General features: G+C 34.9%; 3 protein-coding genes across 8 annotated transcripts; 2 read left to right on the forward strand and 1 right to left on the reverse strand.

Moving 5' to 3' along the window:
• Positions 1-375: 375 nt before the first annotated feature.
• Positions 376-1,424, forward strand: LOC119077480 (chondroadherin-like protein). Its single transcript, XM_037184691.1, has 2 exons — positions 376-431; positions 488-1,424. Exons 1-2 carry the CDS (start codon positions 427-429, stop codon positions 1,338-1,340), a joined length of 858 nt encoding a protein of 285 aa, XP_037040586.1. The 5' UTR covers positions 376-426; the 3' UTR covers positions 1,341-1,424.
• A 2,558-nt stretch (positions 1,425-3,982) lies between these two features.
• LOC119076551 (UBX domain-containing protein 4) lies at positions 3,983-6,603 on the reverse strand. Of its 2 annotated transcripts, none has more exons than XM_037183349.1 (6): positions 6,342-6,603; positions 6,146-6,280; positions 5,374-5,786; positions 5,216-5,302; positions 4,548-5,158; positions 3,983-4,484 (listed from the first exon to the last, which is right to left on the reverse strand). In XM_037183349.1, the coding sequence occupies exons 1-6, from the start codon at positions 6,421-6,423 to the stop codon at positions 4,301-4,303; spliced, it is 1,512 nt and encodes a 503-aa protein (XP_037039244.1). In that variant the 5' UTR covers positions 6,424-6,603; the 3' UTR covers positions 3,983-4,300. The 2 variants fall into 2 exon arrangements, with proteins under 2 accessions (XP_037039244.1, XP_037039240.1); XM_037183345.1 differs by having other exon boundaries at positions 5,216-5,311.
• Positions 6,604-7,979: 1,376 nt separating this feature from the next.
• On the forward strand, positions 7,980-19,029 carry LOC119077707. Of its 5 annotated transcripts, none has more exons than XM_037185001.1 (3): positions 7,980-8,016; positions 17,836-17,996; positions 18,103-19,020. In XM_037185001.1, the coding sequence occupies exons 1-3, from the start codon at positions 8,003-8,005 to the stop codon at positions 18,603-18,605; spliced, it is 678 nt and encodes a 225-aa protein (XP_037040896.1). In that variant the 5' UTR covers positions 7,980-8,002; the 3' UTR covers positions 18,606-19,020. The 5 variants fall into 5 exon arrangements, with proteins under 5 accessions (XP_037040896.1, XP_037040883.1, XP_037040909.1 ...); XM_037184988.1 differs by lacking the exon at positions 7,980-8,016 and adding an exon at positions 13,239-13,383; XM_037185014.1 differs by lacking the exon at positions 7,980-8,016 and adding an exon at positions 15,049-16,000 and having other exon boundaries at positions 18,103-19,029.
• Positions 19,030-23,891: the final 4,862 nt, after the last annotated feature.

The raw sequence follows: 23,891 nt of genomic DNA on the forward strand, positions 1-23,891 counted from the left end.
TCTAAGTCACGAGAACCATCATTTACGACTAACGTAGTAATAGTAGATTACATACTTGTGCGGAAAATCGTTGTTTTGAAGAGTGTGTAGTTTGTAAGCTGAGCTGAAGGCGAAGTATGCAATCACACGTGTCAAAACAACGATTTTCCGGACAAGTATGTAGTTTATTATACCTCTTAAGTGCGGCGAAATTGAATTTTATTTTTGCGGGCCCCCTGCGAAAAATGAATTTTTGCTGCACACAGGAGGTAAAAGAAGATTTCATTTATAATCGAAAAAATGTTAAGTGAAGTGGCACTTATCAATTCCGTTAAGATTAGAGGATATACTAATAAATAATTGATGATAAGTACTGAGTATTTAAATCGTTGAAATAAAAAGGGTAAAAACAGTCAGGATCATAAACTATTGCGAAATTAATACAAAATGTGGTAAGGAAAGAGTTACGCTAAGAAACACTTTGAATTTCAAGTAAAATATTTGTCAGGAAACTCGGAGTCTTCTTCATCATTGTAGCGCTGGGATCTACCTCTGGACAAAATATTATTTTAAACTGCCTGTTCGACGACTATGGAACAGGGGATGTCTACATGTGTAGTCTAGGACACATCACGGTTTTAGATCCCTCAATGAATGTGACATTTAATGGAACACATACCGGCAATAGAACTGATGCCGATGTTGATCTTGTGGAAATTTGGAGTTCAAATACGCCGTTCATAATCAACCAATTATTTATCACTTTTCCTAACTTGCAATATCTTAATATTTATGATAGCAACTTAGCAACTGTTGTCATCCCGCCAGTGGCTCAACTAGTGCAACTAGTTATTCAGGGCAACAACGTTTCGAAAATTGAAAGTAATTCGTTCCCCAACCAAACACAGCTTCGTTACTTCTATATTACCAATAGTGGAGTTACAGATATCGATCAAGATGCCTTCGTGGGCTTGCATGGAGTTGAGGATTTTGCGTTTTGGAACAATAACATTCAGAAATTAGCTCCACGAACACTGGCTCCATTGACAAATGCTAAGCGGATGACTTTTCGAATGAACAGGATTTCAATAATCGACGAAGATACTTTCTTACACAACAAGAACCTGGAATTACTTGAATTGACAGACAATCAAATCCACCAAATTCATCCACGCGCGTTTGCCAGTTTAAGAAATAGCTTGTCTTCCCTTTATTTGAATGGGAATCAGTGTGTCAGCCAAATTTTTAGGCTTGAAAACGATCAAGATTGGTCTGCAATGAATATTGCGCTTGCACGATGCTTCGGATCCCGTACCCGTACTAAGGAAATAAACAATGGACCCATGACAATCTACAATTAGTATGGAAACATAATTGCCAAATTTTAAGAACTAATGATGAAGAAGAAGGAATTTTATTAACAGAAAATAAAGAGTTCTGTCTGAGCATAATTTAGACAATTTTCGTATTATAGGCACAACTAACAATTCATTTATGCATTGCATTAGTTTTCTATCTTTTTGGTCATTTTTTTTGCAATTGCCTAACTTATTCGATGTGGCACAGTCATCGGTCTCTCGGTCACAAAAACTATCGCATTATTAGATTTGCTATTCCGTATGTATTCGGTATCAGGTAAGCAAACTATTAACTGCTCTGCAGACACATGCAATTGTTTAGTTAAAAAGATAAAGTCTTAAACATATCTTGAGGAGTTCTTTTGATAACTCATCGTAGATATATTTGCTCTAAAAATAGTAATTTATGCAACAAGTTGCGAAAAGTGGTTGTTTTCGCAACGTGTTGCATACAAAATTTTCTGCAAAATTTTCTGCGAAAAGTGAACTTTCGAAATGCAAATTTTATATAGAACTATTTTTCGCCACTAAAAGTAGTTGCGAAATAGTACAAGTATTGTAATGTTGATTGTTTCAGCACTAGACCCAAGTTTTCCTTTGGAAAATTGGGTCGTGTGCTGAAATAGTATGTTGTGTTACAAGTATTGTAATGTTGATTTTGTGTGTAAAGTACTTTGTGCCACCGAGAATTGAAATACGACTCTTTTCAGCACTCATTTTAGTGTTGTAAAGTTACTTATTTCAGAACCCGTTTGATGGGATATTTCAACACTCAAAGCAGTGTTGTTATGGAATTTGTATGAGTTATTACAACATTCGTTTTAGAAAATGCAAAGCAATGTGATCGATCAAATTTGAAGAGTGATTGTTTACCATGAAAATTATGATTTTTTGGGCATTTGTCTATTTCAATTCTCGGTTGGCACAAAGCATGATGTGTTACACGTATTGTAATGAGATTTTTTCAGCACACGACCCAATTTTCCTTACTCGCTCCGCTCGTAAGGAAAACTTGGGTGTAGTGCTGAAAAAATCAACATTACAATACTTGTAACACAACATACTATTTCGCCACTGAAACTAGTCGCAAAAAGAAGTGAAAAAATACCCCCATTACGTTCATCAAAGTAGGCATTCTCCTTTTATTCTTACAACTCACTCGTATTTATACCCCTATTCAAGGGTTACTAAATCTATTTTAATTCAAGTGCATCCTTTGATTTACTTAAGTTTTTAGAGTGAAAAACATTTGTCCGAGATTCAACACGTATAGTCATTTCTCGAATCTCTGTTTCCTTGATGATGTTTTGCTGTCAAGAAGAGGATACCAACAGGGTGATCGGCAAAGTCAGCTTCGGTGCTAGACAGTGCGTTGGTCAGGTTAAGAGAGGTTGAATCGTTGAGGATAATGTGCGACCGTTTGAAATTAATGGATGTTCATCTGGCTTTGTGCATTTTTAGGAAGTTTTTAGGGAGCTGTAGGTTTAATTATTTGTTGCGTACTTGCAGGACTTTTTCGCTGCGCGATCGTTTGAAAAGTGTTGACGAGATTTTCCGTTCTACGCTTGAGACGATTACGAACGTTAGGCTGTCGGATTTTGCTTGGGACCAAGCTTCTCTTCCTTTAGATTTTGGTGGGTTGGGGATTCGGAAGGTTGAAGACTTGGCAGTGCCTGCATATCTGTCATCTCAGTATTCATCAACTGAGTTGTCGAATGAAATTTTGAGTGGATTTAATTTACGGATGTTTGATGATGCCATTACAAGCATAGTATTCCTAGCATTCCTAACGATTTTATTCCAGATAATGATTAAATGAGAAAGGTGCAACGAAACTGGGACCTACCGGTGATTAGGAGCAGTTTTAGCGAGATGTTAGATTCTAGTGAATCTGAACCTGTTACTCGTGCTGGACTACTTGCGTCATCTACCAAAGAATCTTCAAAGTGGCTGCAGGTTTTTGCAGGTTTTTCTAGAGACGACGGTAAAAGACCTGATGATATGACAATAGTTTTGTGGAGTCATGGAAAATCACTTTTATGGGATGTAACAATACGTGAAACTTTGGCTCCTTCATACATCGGTGAATCCTCTAAGAAAGCAAGGTCTATTGCAGATAAAGCGGAGAGATTTAAGCCTAATCATTATATGCGTCTTAAGGAAAACTATTTATTTACCTTTGAATCTTTTGGTTGCATGGGACCAGAAACAAAGAAATTTATTGACCAGTTGGGATCATTAATGAAGAGAGCATCAGGGGAGTCACGCTCCAAAGATTATCTGTTGAAGAAAATTTCTATACAAAGAGGCAATGTGGCATGCATTCTTGGAACTTTAGGAAGTAATAGAGCAGATGATTTTTATTTACTGACTGCGCCGTATGCGAGCAGTCTTTTTTTCGCTTTGAATAAATATTGTCTTTTTTTTTAAATCTCCCTCTTGCAATGGAATTTCGTTTTACCTGACTCTGATGTTAGTTGCTTCAGACTATCTACAAGCTCACCAATTGTTTTCTATCTGCTCAGCTCTAATTGTAATACCAAAATATTTGCTTGGAGTCACTGTCACATATTGTCGAATTTTATTTTTTATTTTGTGAACGCTCCCGTCACTGTAGGTGGTCATTAAAAAAACAAATATTTTGTTTGTGAAATATTTTAATTGAATATGATAGTGGACATGACTTCACTCACAGGAAATAGCAAAGTCAATTTAAATTGCAGTAAATAATCATCAAAAATAAAAAGTTTTTGCTTTGAAATTTTGGTTGAACGCAATTCCTAAAGGTAACAAAAAAACATTTTTTTCCTCCCACGTTTACACCAATCTCTAATTATTCTAGTTAAACCCAGCATTGCTTCTTTTGGTCGCAACCCATTCATATCAAAAATTTATTGCAAGACGATAACCGAAACGTTAAATCAGTGCAAAAAGTCAGAAGGGGAAATTATGGCGGTGAGCCTTTACTGCTGTTGTGTTGAATTTCCATTCCATGTGTTATTCTCATCATCGGACTCCTTGTTATCATGTAAACGATGAATGTTTGAACCTTCATGTCGGCGATACGGTCCACCGGACGAAGCACTCTGCTGTGATGTGCTTGGCGCCTGATTCTCCAACGGATATCTTAGATTACGTCGTTTAGCCCTTGAATATTATTGAAAATGAGTTGACATTCAGGTTATCTAATAGTAGCCCGGGAGAACTTACATATCATTTGCCGAAATAGTTTCCTCGCTGGCCCGTTTCTGTGCACCAGTTTCACTATTGTCGTTTCCTTGTCGCCATATAAGTCGTTTCAAATAATTGAAAATGGACAACAACTGACCGAAAGCACCCCAAAACAGCCCGTTTACCATACCTAAGGGTTTCAAACCGCTGGCAACAATTGGCAGAGGATTACGTGATTTATCGCTAGGTAAAATAAGAATGACAGCCGATGGCGCTAGGTCCAATTCATTCAATGACTTATTGTCGTCTTCAACAGTGTATTCCTTTCTTGGAAACGTTGATGCCAAAGTGTAATCCCTTATCGAACCACCCACAACTGACTCGGCCACGTATGTTCTAAGTATTTGGAATTTGTCCGTGGAGTTGAATGTGTGCATTTCCGATTCACCATCTGGCTTTTTGAACTGGATACGCGTAAAATCAGCATTCAATTTGGGCGGAACGGATTTCTTTGAAGTGTCCACTTCAGCGGCAGCTGGTGTTGACACTAAATTTAACCTTTGGGCACGTTCGGCTCGATCCTGAGCAATTTGATCTAGAATACGTTTACGAGCAGCTTGATCGGCAAGTTTGTCTTTCTGGCGCTCCTCCTATTGTTAGGAACATTTTTTTAGTTTCGAATCGATTACAGGAACTCACTCACTTACTTTCATTTGTAAAAGGTCTAATTCGTGTTGTCGTTCCTTAAAGGACTGTAGATCTCGTCCAGTTTGTCGCCGTTGAGTTTCCAAATCCTTTAAACGCTAAAAAAGCCAAAATAAACTTAGAAACATTAGATAAGTGACGCAGTGTCATAATATGCCACCTTTGCTTCCTCCTTTTCCTTGTCCTGTTTCTTCTTCTCCAACAATTCCTTTGCTAATTTCATTTTATCTTCTAATGATTTGGTGTTGGCTGCTGCTGCTGCTTCTGCTTCTGCTGCTGCTTCTGATGACGCTAGCGTCTCAGACGGTTTAGTGACCTTTCGACAAACATCACCCTCGCATACCACTTCCGCAGTTGGGCTGGAGCTTTGTGCGGTTGATGTCGTTGAAGGTCCCGGCACATTCGGCTCGACATTAGTGGTACTTGCACTAGGTAGGTTAATCTGAGCTCGGCTAGCGACGCTTTTTATTCGGTCAGAAAGTTCCTGGCTAGACGCAATAGCACCAGTCACAATATCTATGGGCTGTCCGTTCGAACCAATGAAAAATAGCGACGGCAACGGTACAAGTTTGTCTGTTTATAATAGCGTTAAGGAAAAGTTTTTGTGTTTTAGGGATGTCAATGCATTTGTAATGTTAAAGAGATTGATCCTTGGAAGAAGTTTCAACTTCTGCCCTACCAAACCCCTGGAAATATTTAAAGGTTCATGGGAGGAGTGTCTCAGACTTTACATGCAATAGCAATGCAATCTGTAACGTCATCAAATCTTAATAGAAAGCGTACAGTAAATTAACGAAAAATTCTGACGAAATTATGAACACTGTTGCGAAGGAAGGATGACGTAGCAAATAAAATGATCCAGTCGACAATTCAAATATCTATATACGCCAGCATTGTAATAACCCCTTGTTTGTTTGTTTTTAAAAGGATACAAATCTGTGCAAATTGCACGTAGGCCTCACTATCGCTCTGTATTTTGATTGCAACAAAGGATGTCGACTCTAGTGTTGTACGAATGGCACTTTCGTTGATTATTGATGTAAGTTTTTGGGACAGCTCATCAGTGCCTGAGAAAGTTTTTCCCCATCAATTTCTTGTGCAGTAATAACTTCATGGTCCAATCCGTACCTTCTACGTAAACAACAAATATTGCACCTCTTGTTTTCGCAAGTGTAACAGCCTCTGCAATATTGCCCGCATACCAATTCATTGTGGCTGATTTTATTGTTTATATTTTACGATTCGATTTAACAAGCAATGGTGTTCGTTTTGACTATTCTCTTTATCACAAAACAAATATAAACGAAAAATTGAAGTAGATGGAATTTCAAGAAAAAGAACTGACTAGAAAACGATTGTTGATGACATTTATGGCACACATTAAATTCATTCATTCATGACATGGAAATTTCCTATTCGACGATTTTTAAATCGTATAATACGATTGGAGTGGCATCAAACTGCTTCATATTATTTGAATTTTACCGGGAATCTTTACTGTCTTTCTTCAAGTGTGTTATAGTCAGTGTCGGACTGGCCATACTGGGAATTCGGTGGACTTCCGATAGGTCTCTTGCCTCAGTCGGTTAACAGCCTGAATGGGCCTTTTAAGAATTTCAGGCATTAAAATGTTTAGGCTCATCGTGTCCTAGAAAATGCAATCATTTCTTTCTGAATTTGAGATAGTATATTTGTCGTTAAAAGCCTGTCAACTTTCAATTCGCCTATGATATGACACACTACGACGACTTTCATTTACTTGCTTCATAGTTTGTTTTAGTAGCAGGGATGTAAGGAGTCAAATCTTTACTTGTTACTTTGGAACTCGGCTTGAAATTTCGAAAAAGCTCCACAAAACTCCTAAATCTAGTAAAACGCCTAAAATGAGACTTCGAAAATCTCACTAAACTCCTAAGATCCAGAATTTTTATAAAATGCTGTAAACATTTTTGGTCAGTACAGTGGTGATAGCTCGATCAAATTGTGAAATATGTTGGAAAACTAAATTACATCTTAAATGAGCTAAATTTTGCGTAGGAGAAGGCAAATGTCCAAAATTTAACTCCAATTTTTCTAGACAAATCCATTTCCGAACCTGTAAGATCAGCCTAGTACCTAGTCTAAGAGTATGCTACAACGAGAGTTTAATTTGGCTTTTTAGCGAACAAGACAATATTATTCGTACCACGGACTAAAAGTCGTTTTTAGCGTATTCGATTCCAGAACTCGCCTTCGGCTCTTTCTGGAAACCTCTTACACGCTAAAGAAGACTTTTAGTGCCAGGTACGAAATGGGCTGCTAGGAATTTCGCGCCGCGTCATTCACAATAATTGACAAAATGACACATTTCGTATAAGGAAAATGTCACTTTGTGGGTTATTGTGAATGACACGGCGCGAAATTCCTCAACACGACGAAATGTACTATATCACAAAAATAGTGTCCTTCCACATCAAGCTATTTGACCAAGGAAACATAAAAGGTAGTTAGTTTTAACGAAGAGAAAACTCCTTAAATCTACTCAAACGTAAGTCTTAAAACCTCCTAACACTCCTACAATAGGAGGATTTTTAAAGTGTGGGCCTGAGAAATCTTTCTCTTCACAGATTGACAAAAATGCCGATTATTTTTGGTTGTTGTAGCATTATCTCCTATATTTATGATTTCAATTTTATAGTTTCAAGTTACAATCGCTTCTCAACAACTCATCGCAGCGCGTTCTAGGATAATAAATTTACATGGGTTGTAAATGCAAAATTAATCTGTTATCGATAACGACGACAAAAATAATGAAAAACTCTGGGTAATATGGTACGTTATATAGTAAAATACATGTTTAAAAAATTGAAGTACAAGATTTGAAATCAACTGAAAAAAAAGGTACTTTGATAGGTGGAAGTAATAGACACGATAACAATACTGGTCGTATGCTTGCCGTCTGTAACATGTTAAAAATACCAATTAATTTTGGATGGTTGCCAACCTTAGAGTAATTATACCTAGAGAGGTATTTCGTACGATAAAATGTGGTCCCGACATCAGTTTGTATAAGATTCACATTTCGTACAATTTTACGTAGAGCTTTTACTAACACATGTAGGCGTTGACAATTTTGATAGTTGTCAGTTTTGTGTTTTCTAAATCGCTTCCCTCTATTTTGAAATTTTGTTTGAAATCATTCGCAATAATAATAATTAAATATGGTGCAAATGTGATTTATTACGGGATGCCAAAGTAAAGGAGTCAAGGGCAGCCTGTTCATTTTTCTGGTGATTTTATGCGCTTAATAAAAAATTGCGCGATTTGCATCTGTTTGTTGATTTGTAGTTTTCCTTCAAGAGACCGATTGCCCAACTAATTTGCTGCATAAAACAACACGGGTCAATTTCTATCATTTTCGTTGTGTTAAACCTGTTAAACACAATGTGTTCGTTGATATCAGTTCATATCAGTGGTATGTAAAAGGTTCACATTTTGAAAAAAATCCTTCTAGTAGGAAATCCTTCTATTTAAATTTTTTGCGCTAATTTGCTCACCAATTTAGTAGGGAAAAACCCACACTATCAAATATTACGTATTTCATGTCGGGACCACAAATTTTACGTAATTCTGTTCGTAATTTCCTCTCTAGGTATATTTACTCTAAGTTGCCAACTTCCTGCGACATTATCTTTCGGTCTATACCGAATTTTGATATTTTGATACACTTAAATGTTAAAGAAATTAAGGAATTATCACATTTTCGTTTTTACCAGATTCTACATAATTTCCAGACCTAAAAATTTGACAGACTTAATATTGAATGTTTTTTTTTCGTTTTTTGTCCCAGTAAACTGGTCGTTACACGTGTGCGACACAAATTTTAATTATCTGAATTTTGGTTAGGCACGCGCTTAAACAAGAACGAAATACTAAAATAAAAAATTTAGAGAAATATAGAACTAAAGTGTGAGTTCTGGCACTCACCGTGTTCTGATCGAATTATGTGTTAACACTTTGTGCAACAAAGAATTGTGACTATCGTCTAAAAATTCTAGACAGGTCAGAAACACGTAGGTAGTAACTTAGGTCACAAATCAAATTTAATGTAGACCTTCTCAATCCTAATTCATACCTCGTAACTATGTCAACATATCCCCTACTCATATGAACGTTGGTATCGCATGTGGGTAAATTGAGAAGGTACGAAAAGGTAAAACGTTGTATCCAATCACTGCGTTTAAGATGAAATCACCACTTGTGTCGGTGCTTTAAGATTTAACAAACGGCAGGTGTAATCGCTTACCCACGATTCAATCTGTTACTTCTATTGTTTGCAGTATCTTAGTGTTCGATGTCATAGTATATTACTTCTTTTCTAACTCTATGATTCTAATAGGAGAGACAACGAAATTGCGGTCAAGGATTTGGTTGTTTGAATACGATTCTTCTGTTTATTGTATAATGCACCATTAGTAATGGTCCATTACAATAAAACTTCTTTTTATTGTAAAGGCGACCCGTGATGAGTATAAATTGTTGTGCTTCCTTGTGTAGGAGAAATAAAACCAAGACTTATTGTAATGAAAGTTCTTTATTTGATCAAAGACGGTACTTCGAGGACTTTTAATTGTAAATTGATTTGTGTGTGTTCTTATACGAGTATACGAGCTGCTGTTTTCCTTAGAATATTTCTGATTTCTGAGGTCGAAGTTAATGTAGACACACAGCTGTCACGTCCCGTAATCAAGAGATATAACTGGAATAAAGTCTACTTTTCCAATCCATGTTTCGTTTATTTTTTAATTGTTCTTGCCGGGTACGTCAGTCATTCCAAATTGACGTGATGCGACCCGAAGGGGAGGTTTATATTCGCAGACGATAAAATAAAAATTTTGAAGCACGTACGGACTGTGCTTTATAATTAAAAAGCAATGTAAATGCACATTTTATGTTAGAGAAACGGTATTTTTGTTAGTGGTAACACATGAAACTTTTAAAATCTTTTAGGACATAATCTGTTATCGACAACTAAGGTAAAAATAATCGTTTACCCACTAGTTAAGGCAGAGCTTATTTTTGTGAAATTTTATCTTGAAAATTCTGAATTTTTTTTAGAAATTCTTTAGGAATTTTTACAGAATTTTTCAGAATTAAAATTCTCTAAAATAAGGCCTGTGTCATGATTATAAAAAGTAAATTTTGATGTGAACTGTTGTGTGTCAAAAACTTTAAAAACTCATTGAAATGCCGTCAGTAAAAGGTTAATTACCGGCCAAAAAACCACAACCGATCCAGAATAATCATTTCGTAAAAACACATTTCAATGAAGCTTAGTTCAAGTTAGACCTAACCTCTTTCAGGCTATGTCTGGTTTGATCAATATACAGACAAAGCCTAGGAGAGGCTAAATTTTCCTTGACGGAATAATTTTCAAATATTTCTTCTTCGATTTATTGATTTAACGATTGATGTAACTTTGAATTTTTATTAATGCCAAGGGTCATTGCAAAACAAGCTCGTTTTCATATCAAAATGCTGAATTAATTATGAAAGCATAAATTTATTGATTTAAAAAAAATAATCGTAGATTAATACATCCAACTTCGCGTACGTGTATATAAAACTGTCGTGTTAGATGATACAACCATAAAAAAAAACCAAAAGTTTTTTGGAGACATTGAGACACACGATTTACACTCAATGTGTTTTAGTTCCAATTCGGACACATACTTCACAACAAAGTCCTGACCTTCACATTATATTTCATTTCAGATTTTTGATGTCCATTTATATGCAAATTTGTCTTCTGGTCTGTAAAACATCGGTTAGTCAGATCAAAGCATTAAGACTTTTCGAAACGTTGTAAAAATTTTAAATTTGGTTTCTTCTCGATTTGCTTTTTATTTTATTTTATTTCGGCGTATAAATTAAACTGAAATACAATGTCGGTCCGGTTATTTATTTAAAAAATTTGAAAACTCGATATATCTGAGTCTAAGCTCGTTGCATGACATCACCACAAAAAAAACACTTCTTTTTATCTCATTACTTTACGTCTCTTACTTTTACTGAGATAGCATCATTGTTATGTTAGATGCAATCTTGTGCAATGAAAACTTTATTTGGTACGTTGGATGAAATTTGATTTAATCATCGGAAACACTTAATTTTCTTTGTATATGGAAACTGGAAACGTTCGGTCGCGAGGAAAAGATCAAATTTAAAACGTTTTATAATTAATAACGAAATGACCGTCTAATATTGAAAACTAAACTGCATCGATCAAACACTTTTGTCGAAATGGAATTTTGCACTTTTCGGCCTGAGATCTTATTGAAACATCGCGACCTTGATGATATAAACTTCTTCGTTTTTTTTATTTTGGGGAATATAAATGGAAGATACGTGTGTTTGTATAAAATGCAAATGTTGAATAAAAACGTTTTTATAATAATTTTTTGATAGAAACCAGCAAACGATTTCTTCTCCGTCCGAATTAATTATAAATTGAATCGAATAAGCTCATATGGGATGGGTGAAGAAAAATACGTATATATTGGTTGAGGTGAGAGACATGAGAAGACAACATGGGTCCGAAATATGCATGATAAAATCAAATAAAAGATATAATTTTCTGAAAAAATTACCTGTTTTTGGGAGTTTTTTTTTCACATATAAATATTTCAATATTGAAATGTTATATACTCTCTACGCGGTCTCTACGGACACGGACGACGAAAAAAAACTTGTTTGTATTTCATTTAAAAAAAAAAGAGTTAAACAGTCGATTTTATGCATATTACTCACAGCCAGCCGAGAGTCTATTCCAAATCAATAATGAATTTTAAACAAAACGAAACTTTAATAACGTTTTTCTTCCTACACACAAGATTCGTCTTACACTGAAAAATGCTGCGCCATAGCTTCTTGAAAAATCGGTGTCCAACGTTAAAATCTTGCGGGCTTAAAGTTCTTTGTTTTTCTGTCTAAATATTTGAGGTTTTACCTCAGTAATGCCACCAATTTATATTTGTTTGAATGTAGCCAATTATGAAAGATTTGAAGATTTATTGCTGTTGTGAATTGCGTGAGTATACATTGCTTCTTATAGTTCTGCTGAACAAAAAAGATTCTTTGAATTTCATCTTTTTTTCATTGTCTATAAATTTAATTGTATGACACATTGATGTCAGTTGTAGTCACGACATAATTACATACATGAACGTGTTCTTTAGTAGTTCAATTATGTTCATTTTACTCAATTCATTGAACATGGATTGAGAGATTCTTTGCCTTTCTAAATTTATGAAACCCTTTCAGCTTTCATCTCTTTACTATGTTCCAATTTAATTGAAGTAAAAGATTTGCTGCCAAACACGAAAGAGGAGCTTAAACAACAGAAGTAAGAGATTCAGTAATTATGATACATTTGCTGCAAGGCCTGTTATTGAGAGAATGATCTTCTTCCGTTCTTTTCCGTTCCGAGATCATTGATCAAGTTTTTTTAAATTTTCCAAAATCTTGAAAATATTGGAAAACACAAAATTCTTCTCTTGGTAATTATTGTATTCCAAATGCGCTTTACCAAAGCACCTAGCACAGTAATGCAATATTTGGTGTGTCGAAACTATACTCTATTTACATTTATTTCGTAATCAATACGATTAATGGCACATTGGTACGAATGGTATTAAATAGAGTAATGTTTTGACACATCAAATGTTCCATTACTGTGCTAGGTGCTTTATTAGAGCGCTTTTAAGATATCACAATCAGCCAGAGAAGACTATGTACTCAATATATTTTTATTACCTCAATCACTATTACGACCTTAAAATTACGATGCATTTCTTCAAATGGTAATTAATATTAAACCTAAATCAATGTTTCGTTGCATTGGTTAGGCGACTAAGCTTGATTCCTAGCAACGACATTACTGGTTTGATCTACATAAGAAGTAGAACTGGTTTTCATTTCCGATTTAACATTTTTCTTATTCTGTCTATGTGTTTGACCATATGAAAAGGTCTCTTCGATTTTTAGAACAAGTCGTAACGTAACGTAGTTTGCGTGTTTGTGTGACAATATAATGAGTTAATGTTAAATTGGTTCTAACCTACGAAAAAATTCAAATAATACCACTGATGGAAAAAGAGACAATAAAATACAGTGTGGACTCAGTGACTTTGTAATATTGTTATTTTTGAGTGTACTTTGGAGGAAAGTTCACAAGTAGAGAGGGAAGGCTTAACAGTTACAGGACTTTACATAGAGTGATAACCATGAAATGCGGTAGCTGCAGATAGAGAGAAACATTTATTTAACATAAAAGGTGCTGCTTACATAACATAAGTTGCTTAATTACACAGCATATTGATCAATCCGGGGGACATCGTCATTACCAATGAAAGTAGATAAGTAGGTATGGCCAGTCCATACAAGTCGGAGCACATACGGATTTGCATGGCGCCACCTCAAACGAACTCATTTCTAGTGGAAATTTGCACTAGAAATGAGTTCGTTTGAGGTGGCGCCATGCAAATCCGTATGTGCTCCGGCTAGAACAAATTTGAACGTTTGGCCATACCTATCTATTTACTTTCATTGGTCATTACAAACAAAAAGTCGAATTCAATTAATCTTTTCACAAAGCTCAAAGGTGGCTACGTCATGAGCCATAAATATGATTACTAATTATATGGATAGTCTTTGTTAAAACACTTTCGGACAACTGCTTAAAGGAACGAATTGTCTAATTTCACTTCACGGAAAAATTCAATAACGCTATCACCGAACGTTCCACGACTTCCGAACCACAGACCGCGAACGCACCTGTCTCTCTCGCCGAATGATTGCACGTATTTTTCAGTGTAAAATGGAATGCATTTGCGGTAGATTTTTTCTTTTTCGTCCTTGACAGTTTGATCCTGGTTGATGTCGTTCGTTTCATATCGAATCGTTGGATCAATGATGTAAGCTTTCTTAGAGTTCGGGTGGAAGGCAATAATGTCACTGAATCGACTTCTTCCGTCTGTATCGACAGCATACACTTCTTCGTAGCACGTGAATCCTATCGTTCTCAGCAGGTTAGCAATGAAATGTTTGATACTATGATGTCTTGACGTAATTAGCAGGTTATTCGCCGAGCAGCTTCCAGTAACATGTTGAATGGTTTCACTCTCTTTGCCGCATTTACGACAAAGGTTGGAAGAGCTTGCGACGCCTGGAACGCCGTTGAGATTGGCATAGTTGGTGCTGAGTTTGATTGCTGAGACCCATTCGGACGATGAAAGCGAGTTTTTGTTGTACACAAAGTCGTTACTGGGGGTGTGATTTTTGAAGTGAACAGCGCCTGAACCTTGGTAATTCAGCTTGCACCATCAGCAATCAAATGTTTCATTGCGTAGAGCAGCTCGCAATGATCGTGATGTGTCACCAACAACGTTCAGTGCTTGTATGCATTGGGTCATGCAGCTCTGAACAGTCCCAGACCGCGCAGTTTCCTTGGTGCGTAAAAAAGGTTGTCGTTCGTTCTAGTTGGAAGGCCGATGATTTCTTTGACTGTTCGACGTATCATTACATCTAGGCCGTTCGTGACTGTTGCTGGAATTTTGTGAATTGGTGGAATATATCAGGCCAAGTCGAAAATACGTGGATCAAATCAAGTAGTAGATTCGATTTAACTGTATTAACACTATAATTGATATACTTGTCGTCCGTGACAGGTTAAAAGTTTATTTTGGCAAGTCGCATCACAATGAAATGCAAGAATGTAATTTTTGAATTCTCATTTGATTAACTTTTACGCATTTGATTAAGATTCTTTGAACGATGTTTATGAACGTATGAACCAAAATGTAATCAACGACTTAAATCAAAACACGCGGATCCTAAAACAAACATAATTTACAAATAAAAACCGAAAGTAACAACCATATCGTACAGCTGCTATAAATCTATAGAAAATGCTCTCACAAATCACCTGTTGAGCTGAACTAGTCACAAGTAGGTGCAACACTCATCAACATCAATTTCAATTCAATAAATCAAAAGCTTATGTGTCATTTCAAAAACCTAATGGGACTATGAATGAGAGAGTTCAGTAAATAACCGAGCAACGGGAATAAATCAATTTTATTGCAATTTAAACATTTCTTCTCGTCGAAATTAAACAAAAAAAAAAACATTTATTGTTGTCATGCCGAGAGATCCATTCATATTCAATTTCATATTGAATACATTCTTCCGTCCAACCGAAACGACATCGCAACGCATGTTTTATATTTGACCATTTCTCTTTTTCGTTTACTCAAAAAAAAACTTTTTATTTTTTTACATTATCCGATGGAAAAACGAGGTTAATAATACACAGCTTATATGCCTCATCTCTTTTCATTTTTGTTACAACAATCGACTCGGATACAGTTGATATATACTCAGGCTTACTTTACTAGAGCCTCTTCGGTCGGTTGGAAACGATTTTCGCGAGCCAGCATTGGTTCGATTATAACTCATCACCTCTTAGCTCAACAGTCGGTCAGAGGAAAAAGAGGTATCAAGTGAATTGTGATATACGGCAATAATTTGTTTTTCTTTCCATATTCGTGTCGATTTTGTCCATGTGAATAGATAATTCCCTCGGTGTTTATTAAGATAAAACAAAAAAAAGATAGAAAAAAACGGCAAAATACTTCAATGAGACTATAAACTATCGATTTTAATGTTTACCGCAATTCGGAATATTATCGTACATGTACACAACATAGACATTATATTAAAGTGAATGTCGTTTATATTATTGTTGGGTAAGCCGTTGTGTGTGATATATCTTTGCTGATTTTATTCTAAACGGATTTATCAATGGAATGGGAATATGAATATAATCTCTGTATATCAATTGCACATGTTTCTTTATTTATTCTGTGAAGTGCAGCAGCGATACATTTTGTTTGTTTTGTCTCAACAAATAGAAATTTATTGAAGATGAACAAAATGCTAATAGCATCACGACATAATTGTACGCTGCATTTAACAAGAGTGAAATTATATATTTCAACGGAAATATCTTAGTTAAGGTCAAAGTTATGTGGTGAATGTTATGTGGTTCAAGTTGATTTTCTACAGCCAAAGAATGGGAAATTTTTTTAAAAACTTTTTAACATGGAATTTATCGTATCAGTTTAATCTCCATATTATATGACCCGATTCTTGAAAGCGGTTGTCGCGTTCGACTTTTTTTTCTTTCCAACACAAAAAAAAACTCACTTTCATGATCATCGTTTCAACTGGTATTTGGCTTACCAACTGATTGTGAGACATAAAAAAAATTAATCAAAAGAGAACAGTTGATCCTCACGAAATTGCAAGATCATACCGCTTTCATACAAAAATTGTTTCGAAAGTTCCATAGAAAAAAAATTAATTAAATATTTGTTTTGTCCGCAACGAGTTTGAAAGTCATAATCCGTTGAGAATGCGTAGGTTTTAGAACTGTCGTCACACCAAATTTTTACTAATGCCTTGACTGATTGGCTTTTTACGTCTACGTCTTTCTCAAGTGCCGGTGTTGTTGTTTGATTCAAAAACTGACATTTTTGAAGTGCACTGAATTGCCATTCCACTTAACAAGTAATTATGCTTATTAAATTAATTAGCTTTGTCATACACGAGTGAGTTGTTTATAAACTAGAAAAATCTGTTATACAAAGTCATTTAAATTCTATATCATCTCACCATCAAGATAAACACAAACGAAGACTATTTCGTTCCGCTGCTCTACGTATTCAGTATTCAGAACCACCTAACCACCTTTGAAATTTCAATTGAGGTGGCCTAAAGGTGCGAGCTACAGTAACAGCACTTATAGATCGGTATCCCACGGCACTTTTAGTCATATATAGGTCCACGCTTTGAAGCTATGCAATGTCAATACTCAACACATTACCTGATACAAAGAATTTGGTCTGAGACTTTTATTTTTGAGCCCCAGAAGGGGTTTTGTCGTATGATGATGGCTTAGATATGGCAATGTCGTTAACCTACGGCTATTCATCTTTTATCGATAACGACTACAAAAATAATGACTAGCTCTGGGTCCTTTATATAGTAAATAGCATGTTAAAAAAATTGAAGTACAAGATTTGAAAACAGCAGATTAAAAATACTTTGATCGGTGGAAGTAATAGCGCCGATAATAATACTGGTAAAATGCTTGCCGCCTGGAACAGATTAAAGCCCTTCAATGGTTCACAAATAAAACTCATAGAACAAATATTGTTCTTATCGGGTTAATATTTTCGCATAGGTTTTGAACCACCTTATGAGCAGAGACTATTTTTGAGAAAGAATTTCCCCAGATTTTCCTAAATTTTATCAAAAAACATATTTTCGGAAAATTTAGGAAAATAGTGACTCAAAGTGCCTTGTGGTCTCAGTATATTTGTTAAATTAATTCTGCTACTAAAACGTACAGAAGTGAACAACGGAACGTGCCAAGTATAATGAAAGTGTTGTTATTGTTACAACCTTTTCTAAATTGAAGATAAATTTACGGCTTAAAATCTAAATTGAATCTGTAGCCGGAGGAACCCATTGTTTGCTGTGTTTTGTTGTAAACTAACACTTGTTTTCTCACTTTCAGATCAAAGATGTTAATTTTATTCGTCACGTTTATCATAATGAACTCGATAAACATCAGTTCGGCTGGCGAGACGCCAAAACAAAACGAAGTGATAGAAAGTACAATGCTGACAAAAGTGATTCATAATATTGGTGAATTATTTTACGGACCTGAAATCGAAGGTGTGTTCGCTTTTCGCACATATTTTGGTGTGAAGAAATTTTTTTGTCATTATCCAAACATTCTTCGCATTCTGCTCTGTTTACATGATTTATCATTTAATTTTAGGTTCACGAACGTTCGCCCGAATCAAAAAGTTACAGGCGGCTTTATTACCCATTATGTTCAAATTGGGCGTTATGGCAACTGTCGTCAAAATTATACTCTTACTTTCATTGAAAGCAGTGTTGATTGGCAAACTTCTGTTATTCATTAACGTTGGTTTTATCATTGCGAAACTCGCAACATGGAAAGCACAAGAACATCACCATGGATGGCAACAGCCTTCATGGTCTGGACCGTGGCAATCACCTAGCTGGTATCCACCACCACAGCCAATTCATGTGCATATACACAGTCATGATAAGGAGCCGCCTCACCCACATTACTCCGAACATGATCAACCACATTACAAAGAAAATGATCAACCATACCTTCCATATTCCAGTCCCAACAATTCGCCATCACTCGGACATTATGATAGGCTTGATATTGGGCCGGTTAGCAAGTCAAGCAGTTATGCTGAACAATATTCAGATCGAAATCCACAGAGATACTATGGGCGGAAGTAATTTTTAAATGTTTGAGGCTTGAGAGGGTGCCTGCGGAATAAATAATTACCAGAAATTTGCCAAATATAATTATATACGACACTGTAATGTAAATCAGAAGAATATTGAGATGGTTGGGTATCCTAAATGCCCGACTTGTTGCTTTTGTAAAGTAGTTTTTCCCACTTTGTATTTGTACTTAATTTACTGCAGCCAAATTGTTATGTTCATTTTAAATATTTAGTTTTTTAATAGTTTAATGTCCTGCTCAACGCGAATTCCGGTAAGTTGATTTCTAGTCAAAGTCAAGTACTGCTAATTAGAGGTGCCGAAAAGATTATCTTCTTGTTGTACATCAATTTAATTTATTTATTGCGTAGATTTTAAAATAGTTTTAGTGAATTGATTACCAGATTAAATAAATGTTCAAGGGATGCGGAAAAAATATTTTCTTTTCTACAATCAATACCACACTGTCTCTTTTAGTATATGATACACTCAGTATTGTAAATCTTGTACACGAACGGAATTTTGAAAACCGACAATGTATCATACAAACGATGAGTTTGACCAATGTCAAATTGTTTCCTAGTTTAATTTGTTCATCATCAGAAAAGACTTTCCATACATCGCTTTTTATTTAGATCAGTGGAACCACCAGGTACCACTTGAAATAAAATGTTAAACGAGAAAAAATGCCCTCAGCTACATCACATTTCACAATTTTCCTTTTTAAGCTTCCTTTTTTCGAGAACAATTAAATATCTAAACTCTAAATGTATTAAGAAGACGTGTCCAATTAGCGAATTATACGAAAAATTACATTTTATTGATTTATTTTCAGTTTATTTTCGAATAGGCTGATGATGGCAATAGGAGTTTTTTGTACTTCAGAAGAAAAACATAGTCACCCTATTAGCAATGAAGCTAAATCAATTAAATTTCATTTTTCTTATAGTTCGCTAATTGTAGAGGGGATGTGTCATTTAGATATTCAATTAATAGACCTTGCAGCAAGAAAAACAACGTAGACATAGGCAGATTCGCAACTGAGAAACAAGAACTTCCGCGTTCGTCCATTTTAAACAATTCATACTTAATCAACTTAGATGCAAGACCGACTGTCACTGTTCGTTATTCCAAGGCCAGAGAAACAAGGCCAAACACATATCGTTAATCGTTTCATAATTCATCTGTTATCGATAACGACGGAAAACATAATGACAGTCTCTGGGGAATATGATCCTTTATACAGTAAAATGCATGTTAAAAAAATTGAAGTACAAGATTTGAAATCAACAGAATAAAAATACTTTGATCGATGGAAGTAATAGATCAGATAATAATACTATACATATGCTTGCCGTCTGTAACAGTGCATTCCGATCGGAAGTTTTTGACACGTTTTATCCTATATGAAAACATTGATCATAGCAAGGAGATGTTTGGATTGAATACAATAGAATATCGGATGGTAGTAATCAGCTATTTTATCTGATATCAAAAAACGACAAACAAAACGAGTTGAAACATGATACGTCTGATGTCTACTGACAATGTATAAATCAGATGAAGTCACAGACTCTGTTACAGTTGAAGTTCGCTTTCACACGACAGTGGTTCGTAATCTGTTCCTCGTTTATTCGTTTCTGCAGCTATTTAAAATGTAAGTTAATGGCGCGAGAAATCAAATAAATAAAAAAAAATCAACTTTATTAATCCACTTGTTTCACAAGCGATTTCATAACACAAATTGGATTAAAATGGTCTATTCTTACAATTCCCAGTCTGTAGAAATGTATTTTCTTCTAGGTTTTCTTGTTCTCACTGAAACCAATCAAATGTGAAATCGATACATATCGTATCCACAGGTTTCTTCCATACAAGACAGTGGCGATTAGCAAAATGCAACAACAACAAAATAGAATGATTCAAGACCACTTTAATCCGATGCTACTTGCTAAAGCTCTAATTCCATCATGCTTAACGAATTGTATCTTAATTTGGACTCCAACAGTGTATATATGCTAAGTGCTTAGAGATTGAACGATTACAGGTTTCAGAATAAAATAACCTATTAGACATATCGAGTAGTACCGATAAAAACTGGAACTGCACTGCAGTCGATTACAGTCAGAATAGAGAGAAGATCGAGACATTTTCTGTTATTTGCTCTATCTTTGTGAAATAGTTATTTACATAACAAGGAAAGATTAGAAGTAGAGTTTAATGTAAATTTTGTTGATCCGAGGTGAAGCCTATCATCAATCGATGATTTAATCGATACAATATCAATTGAATGTCTTATCGATAATCGATAAATATCGACTGATAAATTATACATTTATCAAATTATCAGTCGACATTTGCCTATTATCAGTCGATATTTAACGATTATCTGTCGATTTATCTATTGATATTGACTTTTTGAAAATATCGATAATCGATTCTGAGGAAACAATCGATATATTATCAATTGAATGAATTATCGAACATGACTATTTTCTTGTTTTCCCTGTGGTTGTAATGAGCCACTTTCGACCCTACGCAAAAAGAAATGCATCACCGATTTATGGCAGACAGGTAGATAGATCGGAATAGAACGAACAGTTCTTCTTCAATCTTGTCAAAGTTAACGTGAAAAGAGTTTCTGTTTAATTCGAAGAAATCACACATCTGAATCTTAAAGTCAATGAAGGTTATAAGAAGAGCTACATATCTATAATTAAATGGAATTGAAATTTTCAAAGAAAGCAGAAAGCTCATTTTACGAGAGAGAAAAAACCTTACAACAACCGAACAACATGAACGTGTTTCTGTTGTTAAACTATATCGAAAATATTTCGCTACCATTTTTTTCAAGCTTCAATGTGAGTAACAGACTTAGAAATTAATTCGACCGCAAAATTTTTCTTTTAATTTCTCTCGTTTACGATGCTTTTTATATATCAATAATATTAATAGACATAACCGTACAAAAGAATTTTATTTACATAAAAATTTTTCTAATTGTATTTGATTATCAATCAACGATTTTACTTTCTTTATACGCATAACCTGTCATCTGATTGTTTCGTTGATTTGTTATCATCGAATAGGCTTTTTTTCCAACGAAATTATGCAGAATCAACAAACACTTCCATATAGTTGATAGTATCATAACCTAAGGTGTTAATTGATATGGTGGCATTCAGATAATATTCGACCAAGCGATTATATTATTCATATTGAGAAAAGGTGTAGGTAAAAAAGATGATCGTTGAATCACGGTATATCTCAATATTTTATCATAAAAACATTTTTTTTATTATTATAAACACTCGAAGTTATAATTTTATCGGACTATGATGAAGATTAATGTACTTTTAGGTGAATTGTTTGAAAACATGGATAATTATCATGCAAAGTGAACAACAAAATATTAAATTTAAAAAAATCTTTGAAAAGATATATGGACGATAAAGAAAGGTAAAGTTTTTAATTGCGCTGAACTAATCAAATTTAAATATTAATTAGAAAAGGATTGTGTAGATAGATGCATAGGTAGAAGTTGGATGCACTAATTATCTCAGCGGTCGTTAGCTTTTATGGGTCTCTGTCTATAATTATGTTAGACTACCTGTAAATGAAGGTATCAATAAATTAAAACGATTTGTAATTATAGAGGCCACTGTTAACCGTATATGAAACCGGAAAAAACTTCGAGGATATAAGCCTGTTCCAATAACAAGATTAATTTACGCTTTCATCCATGTTGTACTATAGGTACTTCACAATGGAAAGTGTCTGTCACATTACCTACTTTTTACGAGTGGAATCTGCAATGAATGACTCTACCAAATTCAATCAGATTTTCCAAAATAATCTTCTTTTCATTATGTCCAATGATAAATGCGTAAACGTAAAGGTGGTGATAATAATAAGACTTGGTTTCTCTTCCACTTAATGTGTAATTCATGTGCAAGTAGCACAGAGCTGTATGTGGGCAGGCGTGATCATCCAATTTTGCAATTATACTTTTACCACACGTGATTGGCTTACACAAATTTTAATCAAAATATCACAGATAGATGATCTATGCGCCAAAGATTAACTAGATTTCCTTTTCACGACTTTCCTTCTTTTATGGCTCAATATAGTACGTTCTTCGTTTTACATAAAACAATGTAACAACACAAATAATAATCATGGGGCTCTGTGTGTAATACTTGATTGATAATAAATTTGAATTACACCAAAAATCGGTCAAGCTAATTACCCATCTGGGATGCATTTGGTGTTATAGAGGCATCATGTTCACGTTTACGATACAGCTGGCATGCAAACACGCGTGTCAATGAAATTGTTAATTTGTTGTAAATTAAAAATTTGCGTCACCGTAATTCGACCTACCTTCTACACTAGAAACATTATTGTCAGTAGAAATGGTAAGATATATACGTGTAACAGCAAATTTCTTCTCACGTTTGTAACATTATACGTTGTGAGTCTTTCTCAGCTGTGATTTGGGAAAAGTTGAAGATGATTCTGCATTTAACATTTCACAATTCTTCATCTATTATTTCACAGGCGGCTAGCATAATCGTTAAGGCGTGTATCGAATCTACCACGTGATTTGTTCTGAAAATTTTCTGCAGATTGAAATGTTACATCTTTTACTTCATTTGTTTCAACAATCAATTTTATTATATTAATACGATGTTGGCTAAAGTTCAATCACTGTTTACTTTTGCCGTCGTTGTCAATAGCAGATGATACGTTCGTGCTCCTACTCATCATTCATCTTCTGTGAAGATATTTCCAAATTCTTTTTATTACTGGTGTTTCACATCAGGGTCGCCTTCGGCTTAGGATCACAATCCCCAACTCGTCAAAATAAACATTTGAACACAGGTACATAATATTTATTACATGCTGAGGGCGTCGAAAGACGTGCTGCAAACATGAAAAGTACGGTTTTCGACGCATGTAGCATGTAATAGTACATTTCGTACGTAGGACTAAAAGTCTTTTTTAGCTTGTGAGAAGTTTCCAGACAGAGCCGAAGGCAAGCTCTGGAATCGAATACGCTAAAAAAAGACTTTTAGTCCGTGGTACGAATAGTATTTTTCATATCGGACGTATTTCGGGTCCTAGGTTGGAAAAATAATTTATCAGCACAATCGGCTCAGTCTGCAAAATTCTTACGGGTCTATAAAATATCTGCAGCCATATCGGTTATGCTAATTGTATATTATTAAAAATCAGTGACTATATAGTTCCGATAGTCGTATACTTCACATTATCCATATCATTCACTTACTATAA

Source organism: Bradysia coprophila, chromosome III (assembly GCF_014529535.1).
Source record: "Bradysia coprophila strain Holo2 chromosome III, BU_Bcop_v1, whole genome shotgun sequence".
Lineage (NCBI taxonomy): Eukaryota > Metazoa > Arthropoda > Insecta > Diptera > Sciaridae > Bradysia > Bradysia coprophila.